The 14701-nt window shown below is 41.7% G+C and overlaps 1 protein-coding gene across 1 annotated transcript in view; it reads left to right on the forward strand.

The window, feature by feature from the left end:
- The window catches only part of CTH (cystathionine gamma-lyase), a 40507-nt gene that overhangs the window by 19256 nt on the left and 6550 nt on the right, over positions 1-14701 (forward strand). Inside the window, exons 6-10 of the mRNA XM_060232016.1 lie at positions 963-1020; positions 2840-2917; positions 3773-3925; positions 4646-4767; positions 8042-8094. Coding sequence (XP_060087999.1) covers positions 963-1020; positions 2840-2917; positions 3773-3925; positions 4646-4767; positions 8042-8094 — 464 coding nt within the window. The remainder of the gene's footprint in view (positions 1-962; positions 1021-2839; positions 2918-3772; positions 3926-4645; positions 4768-8041; positions 8095-14701) is intronic.

Genomic DNA, 14701 nt, shown 5'->3' on the forward strand with positions numbered 1-14701 from the left:
GTGAAGAGCATTTTCCTGCCATCCTTACAGGCTTTTTCACCAACAAAAACATGGTCACACAAATGTGACTTCAGCTTGCTTGCTCTCTTGATCATGTTTATATTCCACCCTTTCTTCAAAGAGCTCTGGGCAGCATATGCAGAGATGTCCCATTTTATCCTTCTTGCAAGATGAGGAATTAAAGTCACAGGTAATGGCTTGCCTAAAGCCATCTAGCAAGTTTTAGTATTGAGTGACGATTTAGACGTGGACTGGAAAGACCAGAGTTTATCTGCTACAGCACCCTGTTGAAACCTGCTGATTCCTGAGAGAACAACCTTTGGGCTGAACCCAGACATGACGTCAGCAGTTGGAGGGCTGAGCTGCAATCCTGCATGCTTCTTAGTGGGGTTAGAATTCAGTTCCTTCTCCCAGTTTGTCTCTTCTCCTTGTTTTATGGCTTTCTGTTTCCTGGCAATTTCTTATCCCCCTTAAAGTTTTCAAGCAAGAGCTCTTGCTTCTCATTCTTACAAGTCAGCAATGCTGAGAAAGTGGCTTACTGAACCTTTGCTGGGAAGATGGCATCAGTTTCTTTGTAACACAGATTTTGGTGGCACTCTACTTTCAACAATAATTTGTCAGATTATTTTATTTATTTAACAAATTTTTAAGCCACCTCCTCAGGGAGCTTGTACCGCAGGTTTTTCCCCTTCCTCTTTAACTTTACAACCCAGGTGGTAAGTTAGGCTGAGAGAGAGACTGACTAGTTTAAGGCCACCCAGTGGACATCATAGCTAAAATAAACAGATTCAACCCCAGATTTCTGTGGTCCAATTTAGCATTCCTAAACACTACCCCATAGATACTCTTGACTGTGATAAATATACTTCAGTATCCAGTGTATATTTCCTACTGATTCTTTCAACATGAAAGTAATGGAGCCTTCTATCCAGTTTCATTCATTTGCTGTCTTTCTGTTTCAGCGTCCCTTGTCTTTGGGAGCAGACATTTGTATGTACTCAGCGACTAAGTACATGAATGGTAAGTGTCTTCATATGCAAAGCAATTGTGTTACCTTGGTTTTCTTTAAAAGCATAAACTATGTATTAAGTTTTACTTTCTTCTTGCCTCTTACAAGCCACATTCCTGTTTTTATAGTGATGTTCATAAAAGCATAATGTGGGTGCCTTTCCTCCAGTATATTATGTGTACACAGTTTCTAGTCCAGACTGGTTTCCCTTTGAAGTGTCTCTAATTAACAATAAAGCCTCAAGGCAGTACTGTATTTGTACATCCTCTTGTTGAACTTGGAGCTTTTTCATTCTTGGTCCAAGATAAAAAGTATTCTTCAGATGATATTTAAAAACCTTTTGCAAAAATCCTGTCATCCATGACAGCAGTAAACATTTCAAGATTCACTCTGGGCATTATTTGCATCTAAGGGTAATTTGGACCATTTTCCATTGAACAGTACACTTTCCTAGTACATCACAAGCTACTTTGGGAACTCTTGTCAGTTTCAAGTGTGGTTTGCCATGTTGTGCTTCTTATAGAGCAACCAACTGCATAAGTCCACAGACCATCTGAAGTGCAGGGTAACTGTGCTCATGAGAGCTGGTCTCATGGGTCACAGCTTCTCAGGTTATTTGATGCTGCTCTTTTAAAATTTTTCTGGCTAAAAATAAAATACAAAATTAGCATATTTCTTTGGCAAAGTATACATATCTTGCTTGTTAAAGGTTATGGTCAAAAAAGGGAAGCTATTTCTCAGTGAAATTAGGAGATTCAGTAATAAGTAATTGAGTTGCCACTTTATCCATCACTGCAAAGTCCCAGATGTTTTGCAAGCCAGCTAGTTGTTTGTTCATATTAGAAAGTTAAGCCTTAAAGTGTTTGCCAATGTTACTTGGACATTTATTTGTAATTACTGAGTTCATTTTCAAAGTTTGTATAGTATTGTAGAAAATTAATAAAAAATTTTAAGTATAAAAATATTTCTGGCTAAGATAAAATTAAACGTGCAAAACAAAGAATAATTAAGAGAGTGTATTGCAGGAAAATCTTACATGTAATCCAGTTAACAAGAATATTTTACATAAATTATACAGATTGCAACACCAAGTACATTCTAAATTTAAAACAAAAAAACATTTGGGGTACATGACCATTTTTTCAATGAATTTAACCAACGTGAGTAACCTTGCAGGCATTGTAACTTCTCTGTCAGTACTTCATTCTGCACTGTCTTGTACCAGCATTCAGCCAAAAGCTTGTCATTGTTCTTAATTTTTATCTCTTCCACAAGGCTATTTGCTATCTTTTATTTGCAAATAGCACTTTACATCAGAGGAGCATTTTGTTGTACCCAAACAAAATCAGCTGGATCCTGCCAGTCTTACCACACTTACAGTGCAGTTCTAAGAAAAGTTGCCTGTGACTAAGCTCCACTAAATAGACCTGAGTAGAATTCTTAAAAGATCTGCTTACGATTTCTCTCTTGAAAACAGGAGTAGAGCTGCCCACAAAGCACCAGTCTGGTCCTAAAATTGCCAATAGGCATGGAGAAAAATGCCTGTCCCTGTATGGTATTCATGCCATGAAAAGCTTCAGCTGTCCATTTCCATACATTAAGCTTCTATTAAAGGGACAGGGCATTTTTTCTCCAAGCCTGACTATGTTACTCTGTCTTCAGTGTAAGCAGTTCAAAGAAGATAGCAATGCTCAGAAGATCTTTGTCCTGATTAAAATCACGCTTGTGTAGGGCAGTGAGGGGGGCAGTTATAACAAAATGCACTTGTGTGTTCTCCTTATGTAAAATCCCCAAATTGTTATTGTTTCCTTTCCCTTCTTGTGTCTTCAGGGCACACTGATGTTGTAATGGGACTAGTGTCAGTAAACAACAGTGATCTCTATGAAAGGCTCAAATTCCTACAATATGGTGAGTATAAATCAGACATGGAAAGCAACAAATGGGCTGCTGCAGCATGCTGAAAAATGTGTTAATTATGCAGGTTTTTCAAATCTGCTCAGTCTCAGAAATGCCCTTTTGCATTTTTGTGTAGAGTTCATTTCCAAAGTTTATCTTGCTTTTCAAAAACCTCCAGTGAAAGAGTTCCACTACTGCTATAGACAGTATTTTTTCTTAATATTTAATCTGAATCAATGATTCGTCATAAACCAGTTACTGCCAGTCAGAAATGAGTTCTGATGGGCATATGAATTCCCGTCCCCATACTTAAAGAAGGCACTGAGGTCCACACTTGCACAGTCCATCTTTGGTTCAGACCTCCAGACTTAGAAGTCCTAATTCAAGCCATAGAATCCCCAACATTTAAAATGCTAAGACCCCTTTGCTATTTTGCTTTTCAATCACCTCTTAAAGCGAGCAGCTGACGAGCAGACCCACTTTTGCTTTTTGCTTTAAGAGGCAGTTAGCCATTGCAGGGCTCCTTCTCACTTCCCCCCACTTGGCAGTGAAGGGGAGCCAAAGGGAGGCTTTTTTTCTCTCTCTGTTTTTCTGTCTTTTTCTTTCATTCTGCCTTCCTTTCTTCCTTCCATTTTTCTCTCTTTCACTCCTCTCTCCCCCATTTTTTCCTACCTCTCCCTTCCTTCCTTTCATTTTTCATTCTTTCATTCCTTCTGCCTCACTTTTGGTGATGTCAAGGGGCATGGCATATGCTAATTAATTATGCTAATAAGCTCCAGCACCTCTTTTTCTACAAAATGACCCCTGGAGTAGACTATAATGCTTAAAAGTGGCAAGATAGAGTTATTTCTCTTGTATCTTGTGCAGCCCTTGGAGCAGTTCCATCTCCTTTTGATGCCTATCTTTGCAATCGGGGCTTAAAGACACTGTCAATCCGCATGAAACAACATTTCCACAATGCGCTTGTGGTCGCTAAATACCTTGAGTCAGATCCAAGAGTGGAAAAGGTCCTTTTCCCTGGTAAGTTGATTTTGCAGAACTTGGCAGTTGCATTTCTAGAAAAGCAATGTCATTGACTGTAATTATGCCAGTTTTGGCCACTACAAGCTGGAGAGAGCCCAGTAAGTAAAATGAGTCAGCAAATGTGTAAATCATTCTGGAGGCTGAATGACCAAGTTGGAAGCAACAGATGCTGGCTCTCAGCTTATAGTTGATTCTCAGCACTTTACTGCCACAGTCCTTCCCCCATAAATGGCTCCATTGCTTTACTTTCCAGTGTCCACTGTCATTCCAGGCAGAGCCTTCCAAAATTTAATGACAACATAATATAACAATTGCAGTTAGAATGATCCTCTCTTTGATTTCTGACAAATTATTTTGGAGCCTGTACAATAAGGTTCTCAACACTACTAAGGCCTGCTGGACATCCACTTATTGGTTGTGTGTGTGTATGTTTAAAGTGCTGTCAAGTTACAGCCAGCTTATGGTGACCCAGCAAGGAGATTTCAAGGCAAGTGAGAAGCAGAGGTTTTTTTCCAATGTCTTCCTCTGCATATTCTTTCTTGATTGTCTTCCTTCCAACTACGTATCCTGCTTTGCTTTTGAGACCTGATGAGATTGAGCTTTATCTTGCTGGCTTCCCTCCCCATATCTTTGGTTACCTACTCCATATTTAATAAACTGTTTAATAAACTCATAGTATTCAAAATCAGGTGATTTGTTTTTAATAACTCATTTTAGGATTAACCTCGCACCCGCAATATGAGCTGATGAAGCGTCAGAGCACAGGCTGCCCAGGAATGATTTCCTTCTACATTAAAGGAAACCTTGAACATGCCACCACATTTCTCAAAAATTTAAAGGTAAAACTCTGGAATATACATTGCCTTTAAAAGAAGAACGTTGAATGGTTAGGGTGTGGAAACTAAAGAAGTGGCTGATTTTGGAGGGAAGGAGCTGCCTATCTATTATGGCACTAACGTAGTAATGGTTCACATCAGCATGTAAATAACTGATATAATTATGGGAAGTCCACTAATGATAGAGAAGGAAAAGGGTGTCTCAGAATTAATGGGAAGTTTCAATCAGATATCTGGTGCTTGCTTAATAGCTTTGAGCTAGATAATTCTTTCTAGTGCCAACAGCTCTCTAATTTTGCTCTGCAATTATAAATGACATTTTGAAAGCAGTGGCATTTTTTGCTGATGTAACACCAGCTCAGTGTTTTAAAACGGATTAAATAAATGCTTTGGCTTCAGAAGACTAGAACAAATCACAGTTGTGTCCTCACTCATCACTGGGAAGGCATTGCTTTAAATACAGTTGTGCAGTTTGTATGAGCTTCCTTTTTCTTAACTGCCAGCAAGGTATCATTAGGTGTGTGCCTGTTGGCATTTACAGATTGGCACCTGTTTCAGCAAACTCTTTAAACACATTAGAACCAAATTAATAAAAAATGAGCAAATAGCTCCCTTTTGTATCTAAGAATAATGGCTAATAAAAGTGTATTATCAAGAAACACCTAAGAGGAAAAGGAAAATTATATTCTTTGCCTTATAGCATAGCCTATTCCAGGGGCGCCTAGCAGGTAACCATATACTAATCATAAATCCAAACCTTGTCCCAGGCAATTAATTCCTTTCCTAGTAAATAGATTACTCTTTTGATTATTGTTTAAACTAGCCACTCTCTGTAACATCCCCCCTCCCTCCTGCTTTCTGCTGTCTGAAGCTTTGGATATAAAGTTGTCAGATTAATAGTAGAATACTTCATGCATCTGATAAAGTGAATATTGACTCAGAACCCTGGAATTCTTGTGTGTGAAACTACAGCAGAAGAGAGAGATCTGAGTTCAGTAGCACCTCAGAAACCAAGAAGATTTTCAGGGCATGAGCTTTCAAGAGTCAAAGCATCTTTCATCAGATACAAGGAGAAAAGAGGATAGCTTCCATGTCACAGATATTGCAGCATCCTGTTTCTAGCACATGGAGCTAAGCCAGAGGGTTGTGGCCCTTGCACAGTGCAGCAATATTAATATTAATAATAATAATAATATTAATATTATTATTTTTATTTTTTTATTTTTCCACCCATTCCCCTGTAGGGGCTCAGAGCGGAGAACAACATAAATAATAAAACCACAATAAAATCATAACAGCATAACAGTAAAAAACCCAATTTCAATATTCAGTACAACAAAATGGTCCGGCAGGACAGTATAATAAAATGATGTAGCAGGACAGTACAGCAAATCATCTCAGTAAGATAGTATAGTAGTGCAGTAGGGGAGGCCAACCGATCTAATGGATAGATGCCCACTGCCTCACCCAAAGACTTGGCGGAACAGCTCCGTTTTGCAGGCCCTACGAAAGGTTAACAAGCTAGGCAGGGGCCGAATCTCCATGGGGAGCTGATTCCACCAGGTTGGGGCCAGGACCGAAAAGGATTTGGCCCTGGTAGAGGCAAGGCAGGCATCTCTTGGGCCGGGGACAGTCTGCCTATCTTGGGAGGCCGAACGAAGAAATCTCTAGGGCATAGATAGGAAGAGACTGTCCCGCAGGTATGTTGGTCCCAGGCCATGTAAGACTTTAAAAGTCAAAACTAGCACCTTGAAACTATAACATACTTAATAATAACATAACATATCACTATAACAAACTTTTTTTCATAGATTTTTTACACATATGCGAGGTAGAATTTCATATAGACCATATAGTAGTTATTTCCAACTTGAATTACACATATAACAATGTCTCAACAATATCAGTCTCTTACTAGAATGAATTCTAAAATTCACATAGGAACATTGAAAAATATTTCAGAAGCACCCCTCCAGAGCATACTCTGACATGGAGCAGAGTTCAGTATCTTCTTTGTGCATGTGATGGAACCAGTTTTGATATGAATCTTCCTCAGCACTTGGCCTCAGATGCTATTAATATCCAAACATACATATCCAAAATACATTCCAGATATCTTTACTGTTCTGAAGCACCAGTCCTTCTTCAAAAGACTTCAGTTCAATAAATTACATGGGTGGTATAGCTTCTCTTAAACTAGTAGAGTGCTATCTCTGAGCCAAACTATGTGTTACCTTTTTTTCATGTGTTTTCACATGTTCTTCCAGTAGGCTGTGGGTAACTGCTTTCAAGGAAGAGAATGGCTCCTGCACCTCTCAAGCACTTTTCTTGCATGAAAACCATGTTGAGAGAGGGGGAGTTAATTTGTTGATTTTGTTGCTCCATGAGTGCAGGTACTCACCCCTAGTGAGGCAAAATTGCTGAAATAACTCATTCCTCCACCCCACCCCAATGCTGCTTTTTCATGAGAAAATTTCTTGGGTGGAAAGGAGCCCTTCCTCCTCCCTACAGTGATGTTCTGAGCCTGTTTGGGCTGCCTCTTTTTTAAGATGCAGGTCCCTGCAGCTGCAAGGAACACATGAAAATATATGAAAAACATACAACATACTTTGGCTCTCTGTGCAGGTCTGGCAAGTGCAATTCTCATAGTTCTGTTCTGGAAGAGAAGGTGAGTTTTGTCAAGCATCCTCCTGCCATGTAAAGTTTTCTATAGCTAGGTGAGAAGTATATACAATCATAAGTTTTTAAGCTTCATCCTTTACTATCTTATTGGTTTCAGATTTGAACAGTTTAGAATTATATGCCTGGCCTTGCTTATTTCAGCAGTATTACTCTATCATCTCTGAAAGGAGGCATAGTGTGATTCATTGATTGATCCAAGATAGATATAGGGCACTTTCCCACATGCTAACAAGTCAGTGACTGCTTGCAAGTGGATCTTGCAATTTCACACAGTAAAATCTTGTTCCAAAGTGCATTGAAAGTGGTTGAAATGCATTAATTAGTGTGCGTGTGTGAAAGCACCCATACAAACAATCTTCCAAAACTGCAGACAAATAGGGGCTTTGTTTCAGTTTTTGTTGAAGTGGCAGCTTTGTGATGTTTATGCATCCTTAGCATTTATTTTCTCAAAATAGTTACTTCCGTGCTTCTCAGGTGCAACTAATTCTTTCTAGGTTCTAATTTGTCATTGAGCCATACATGTAGATTTTTTTTTAAAAAAACCCTAGGGGTTACTATTTGTTCAAACATAATATTTTGCATTTTTTTTCTCTAGCTTTTTGCACTGGCTGAAAGTCTGGGAGGATATGAAAGCCTGGCAGAACATCCGTGAGTGAAGCTTCATCTGAAATCTGTGTTGAAGTTAATCTGGGGGTGGGGTGGGGGGGTGGAATTAAATATATAAGTATAGACTACTGAATATATGACACATTTATCACAATATCTAATTGAGAGTTTGCCTAGTGAGTTACAGTCTAATTTGTGGATTCAACTCATTATTGCACATTGTGTCCCCAGTGCTGAAACACAAAAATTACTATGTCCTACAAAAATCTGGCAATGTAGAATGGCGATGTATAGCTTGTTCTCAGAAGCTAAACAGGGCCAGTGCTTGGATGAGAGACCACTAGGGAAAGCAATGGCAAACCTCTGCTTATCACTTGCCTTGAAATCTTTTGCTGGGGCTGTCATAGGCATTGTTTCCTCTAAGCTGCAGAGTCTTGTGAGCAAAAAGTCTACTTTGTAAGCTACTGGCATTAAAGTTGTGAGCTATTGGCATTAAAATTGTGAGTTTCTGCATAAATTAGTGTGCTCTGGGGTCATCCTTCCTGAGCTAAGACAAAAAATGTGTGAGCTGGAGGCTAAAAAAGGTTCCCCTTTCTGTTTATTGTGAAGTTGTGAGAGCAATTGGGAATGGCTAATGCCTTCTGAGATGAGGGCTGCTGTAAAAACAGCATTCCATGGGTTTGTGTTTGTTTGTTTTCTTCTCCCTTGCTTACTTTTTCTCTTTTCTTTTTGAAAACCCATCCTTTTGTTTATTAAAGAGAGCTAATTGTTCAAGTAGATGCCTAAAATTATCAACATTTGCTAATAAGACATGAGTATCATAACTGTACTCATCTAACTCAAAAGCCTTTCATGGTTAATGAGAAGCTTGTTTTATTTTCGTTTAGCCTTGAGATTCCTTTGTAAATTAGAAAGAGATGCTGCTGCTGCTGCTGCTGCTGCTACATATTGAAACCTCTTGGTTAATAAGCTAGTACTGAAGACCAGAATTTGAACCTTTCTTTCTCTTCTTTTTTTCTTCCTTCTGTTGCTTTATGTAGATTAACTAAATAGTTGGTAAAACAGGAGGATTTTACAGTAATATCAAAAGATCATAAAATATTTGTAGACTTTAAAGGTAATATCTGTGTATTAATTTTGAGTACTTGCAGTTATAATGAATTATATTTTTTCTTTTGTTTTTCTTGATGTAGTAATAACTGTAATCTGTTCTTTTATTTTCTGTATCCTATCCCTGATCCTTCGCCCAATTCCCTAATTTTCCCCATTAAATTTAATAAAACTTGTTATCCAGGTAAAAATCTGTGAGCTAACTCACGCCAACTCAGCTTAGAGGGAACACTGGTCATAGGTCAGTTGTGACATAGCAACACATACATACAGAAAAATGGTCCTGATCAGTGTTCCCTCTAAGTTCTGAAGCTCTGTGTGGGAAAAAAAAATCTTTGAACCATACCATAAAAGTTGTGAGCCACCTTAAAGCTACCTTTCCTTTTTCACAACAATTACATACTACACATACAGAGTGAAAGAGAGAGAGAGAGCATCAGAAAAGAGTAAAAGCAGCCCTGAGCTGCTGTTACATCTTTGGCAAGCAATATTCTCTAGCTGCCACACCAGACACCACTTGCAGGGGGGAGAGCACATTAGAAACCGTCTAGGGCACACACCTCCTCTCCCATCACAATCTTAAAATTCTGGGTAGCTGAGGATAAGGGTTTTTTACCATTGAATTCTTAAATCTCGATAATTCTGTGGGTCTCTGTGGTGTTCTGGACTTAAATCTAGGTCTTATACTGTAGTCCAACACACACACCCCCTCTGAAAAAGTCAGTAAAGTCACTTTCATTAATACTGATATTGTAAATTAAAATTTAGCCTTGATACAGTTCATTTAAGTCCTTCACCTTCATTTTCACAGTGACCTCTACAACAACCATGTGAGGAAGGCCAGTATTATTTTGTTCCACAATGTGGATTACATAAGAACATAAGAAAAGCCATGTTGGATCAGTCCAATGACCCATCCAGTGCAAAACTCTGTTGTACAGTGGCCAAAAAAACCTGGTGCCATCAGGAGGTCCATCATTGGGGCCAGGATGCTAGTAGCCCTCCCACTGTTGCCCCCCCAAGCACCAAGAATACAGAGCATCACTGCCCCAGACAGAGTTCCATCTGTACCTTGTGACTAATAGCCACTGATGGACCTCTGCTCCATATGTTGATCCAATCCTGTCTTGAAGCTGTATGCTTGTAGCTACCACCACTTCCTGTGTCAGTGAATTTCATGTGTTAGTCACCCTTCGGAGGAAGAAGTCCGTATTTTTTGGACCATAAGACGCACTTCCCCCCCAAAAAAAGTGTGTGGGGGGGAAGTGTGTGCGTCTTATGGTCCGAAGGTACGTACCTTCCGGGGGGGCGATCCGCTGCCTCCGATCCGGCACTTCCCCCGCACCTGCCTGCCTGGCTCCATCTTCTTCAGGCAAGCGCTGGGATCGCTCCATGTGGCCCCACCGCAAACCCAGCGCTTCGCAAGCGCCAGCTGCGGAGGGGGCAGCGTGCTTCCTCCTTGTCTGTCTGCCTGGCTCCACCTCTGATGCTTAAAGCAAGCGCTGGGATCGCTCCCTCCGCCCTCCGATCCCAGCGCTTGCTTTAAACATCACAGCTGAAGCCAGGCACACAGGCAAGGAGGAAGCACCCGCCCCTTCCGCAAACCCAGCGCTTCGCGAGCGCCGTCTGTGGAGAGGGCAGCGTGCTTCCTCCTTGTCTGTCTGCCTGGCTCCACCTCTGATATTTAAAGCAAGCGCTGGGATCGGAGGGCAGAGGGAGCGATCCCAGTGCTTGCTTTAAGCATCAGAGGTGGAGCCAGGCAGACAGACAAGGAGGAAGCACGCTGCCCCCTCCGCAGCCGGCGCTTGCGAAGCGCTGGGTTTGCGGTGGGGCCACATGGAGCAATCCCAGCACTTGCCTGAAGAAGATGAAGCCAGGCAGGCAGGTGCGGGGGAAGCGCTGGATCGGAGGCAGCGGATCGCCCCCCAGGAGGAAGGTGCGTCCTATGGTCCGGAGCGCCTTATGGACCGAAAAATACGGTACTTCCTTTTATCCATTCTAACCCAACTGCTCAGCAAATTCATTGAGTGCCCATGAGTTCTTGTATTGTGAGAAAGGGAGAAAAGGATTTCTTTCTCTACCTTTTCTGTCCCATGCATAATCTTGTAAATTTCTATCATGTCACCCCTCAGTCATCATTTCTCCAAGCTAAAAAGCTCCACATTGCTTTAGACTTTCTTCATAGGGAAAATGTTCCAACACTTTAATCATTCTAGTTGCCCTTTTCAGCAGTTTTTCCAATGCTATAGTATCTTTTTTTTTTTTTGAGATGTGACCAGAATTGTACACAGTCAGGGCTTTTTAGGTAGAAAAAGCCCAGCAGCATCTCATTTGCATATTAGGCCCCACCCCCTGCTGCCAAGCCAGCCGGAACTGCGTTCCTGCTTAAACAAAACCCTGTACACAGTATTCCAAATGAGACCACACCGTCGATTTATACAGGGGCATTATGGTACTGGCTGATTTGTTTTCAATTCCCTTCCTAATAATCCCCAGCATAGTGTTAGCCTTTTTTTAAAAAAAAAAATTGCAGTTGCACCCATTCGTGACATTTTCAGTGAGTTATCTACCACGACTCCAAGATCTTTCTCTTGGTCAGTCTGTCAGTTTGGAACCCATCAACTTGTATTTATAGTTAGGATTTTTGGCCCCAATGTGCGTTACTTTGCACTTGCCGATGTTGAACCTCATTTGCCACATTGACACCCACTCGCCATGCCTTGACAGATCCCTTTGAAGTGCCTCACAAACTTCCCTGGTTCTCACTACTCTGAACAACTTAGCCACTTTGCTGCTTACTCCCAACTCCAAATCATTAATGAACTAGTTAAAAAGGATCGGACCCAATGCTGAGCCCTGTGGTACACCATTGCTTACCACCCTCCACTGTGAAAATTGCCCATTTATACTCACTCTCGGTTTCCTATTAAGTAGCCAGTTTTTGATCCATGAGAGGACTTGTCCCTTTACCCCATGACTATTGAGCTTACTTAGGAGCCTTTGATGAGGAACTATCAAAAACTTTCTGGAAGTCAAGGTAAACTTGCCAAATTTACTTATTTCCTGATAGTAGCCATGTTGGTCTGCAGTACGATTCAAGTCCAGTAACATCTGGACAAGATTTCCAGGGTATAAGTTTACAAGAGTCACAAAAGCTTATACCCTAAAAATCTTGTTAGTCTTAAACCAGAGGGAAAACAAGAGTAAGAGGGCTTCTAGAGTTCTGGCACTGCAGCTAGGACTCTGATGGCACCCGAGTTTTGGCCACTTTGTGTGATACAGACTGTTGGACTAGGTGGGCCATTAACCCATCTTATGTCCTAAAACTGCTACTAAAAGACCTCCCCCAGGACCTCCATCCTCCCAGCTTTCCCCTTATATCCTACTTTGTCCTCCCCTCTCTAACAAATCTTGAGAGGCCTTCTGCCCTGCTGGCTCTGGGACACACTAAGCAATGAGGCAACTGCCGCCCACTTGTCTCCAGCACACTGCTGAGGCTGGTGCCTTCCCTGTCTCTTCAACTAAGCTCAAGGGACCTTCTGCCCTGCTGGCTCCAGGTTCACCAAGCTACCCTGCAATGCTGCTGAGCCTTGCTCCTTCCCCCACCCCTCCATCTGAAGAGCCTCCTACCACAGTTAATTTTAAAATCCATGGTGAAAGAGTAACATGCAGCCTGCCTGCCCCCCCCTGACTTGCCTCCCAGGTAGAGGGGATCTCTCTCAATCCTCCCCCCCCCCAGGTGCTGGTAGCAAGAGGCCCATGAAGATCCTCACTCTGCTTTTAACTTTAAAGCCCATTGAGGGGGAGAGAAATGTGTGGTCTGGCTGGGGCCCTCCAGTCCCAACCTCCCTCTTGGCCATAGAGAGGTCAGGAGGAGACTCACCTGATGTAGCTGGGACAGGGCAGCAGCAGCTTCCAGTTAGTCCCAGCTTGCACAGCAAAAGGGCTCTTCCTGGCATACTGGAACAGGAAGAAGGGTTGGGCCTCACAAGTGCCTCCCTTTATAGGGACTGCAGCTCCCTCCCACTGCTGCTGAGCCCAGCTCAGATGACCAGCCAGTAAGCTAGGCAAGTTGATGAATGGCAGGGCAAGGCCATTCACTCATTAGACCTGCACACTGGTGATGAAAATTCTTGCACTCAGTTCCAGAAATGTGTAATCTAGCACACACTAGCACAGTTTACAGGGAACCTTGGTCATGATTATGCCATAAGATTTGGTTACATATATAATAGAGAATAGCTGTAATTCAGTGGCACCATGTTGAGCCACCTTCATGGCCCTAATGAGGTCATAAAGGCAGGGTATAAATTTTGTAAAATAAAAAAGGCAATTTCAGAAGACCATTCTTATCCACAATGCTTTAGCCACCATAATATTGTTTCCATTCTTTTTTTTAATGAGAAGTCCAGAAACTATGTTTTGCCAACTCCGTCTTTTGATTGTTTCTAAGTGAAGGAAGGTCAATAAAGTGAGATTTTCCACACCCTTATTTCAGTCTAGCCATAGGAAGATAAAATGTCTGCTGTTGAAACTTTGCATACAGGAGGACATACTTGGCACAACTTAGCTGTACTCATTATCCACAGTAATAAAAGCAGGGAAGCTGCAAAGGCTTGGGGGAGGCATCTTGTTTTCCCCTTCCCCACTATTTCCTCTTCCCTGAAAGCCCCCAGAGCTGGAGATCTTTTCCTGATTCCTTCTCTTCTTCCCACAAATCATGCAATCTATGTTTATCTCTCCCCCCCCCCCATCTTCTGCTTTCCCTCCTTCTCCATGGGGACAGCTTACTGCCTTGTGTGCCCCTGGAGGAATAGCCACTTGCTAAATACCTGCCTTCCCCATGACACTCCTTTTAAAATAGCTTGTCCGAGACGGTGGAGGCCTATGTGATACAGAGACCACTCCCAGCATCAAAAGTTATAAAGTATTCTATAAAAGAAAATGTTTACAAGCATACTTTTAGCACAGCAACGGATTAAACAAGGAATCCCAAAGTTATAAAGTATTTTTATAAATGAAAATGTTTACAAGCGTCCTTTTAGCACAGCAATGGATTGAACAAGGGATCCTAAAAGATATTGGTAAAAATGCAAATCCTCTATCCCTTTCTCTACACACGCCTCATCAGATGTTAAAATATAGGGTGGGCCCCTTTAGTTTAGATGGTTACAAATCCCTACAAAGGGCCATTACCTTGAAGCTCCCTTCAGCTCTCTAGGCCAGCACATGGTCAAAAATTGCTGGCTTCCCAGAGGAGAGGTCTGTGTCCTCTCATGGACTCAACATCCAAGGAGAAGCTAGTTCTTTCCTGCAGCAAGGAGTTTTTATTACATCTGTTTGTCCACCCACTGACCGGGTCACACCAGATCAAAGAGGATTATCATGGACATTTCTAGAATTCTCTTTTCTAAAGACTTTCTAGCCTTAATCCATCCAAGTATCTGTTCCCTGCTTGGAGAAGGGGAAGAGCATGACCCACCCATTATGAGAGCCAGTTTGGTGTAGTGGTTAAGTGTGCAGACTTTTGTCTGGGAGA

Source organism: Heteronotia binoei, chromosome 2, assembly GCF_032191835.1.
Source record: "Heteronotia binoei isolate CCM8104 ecotype False Entrance Well chromosome 2, APGP_CSIRO_Hbin_v1, whole genome shotgun sequence".
NCBI classification, from domain to species: Eukaryota; Metazoa; Chordata; class Lepidosauria; order Squamata; family Gekkonidae; genus Heteronotia; species Heteronotia binoei.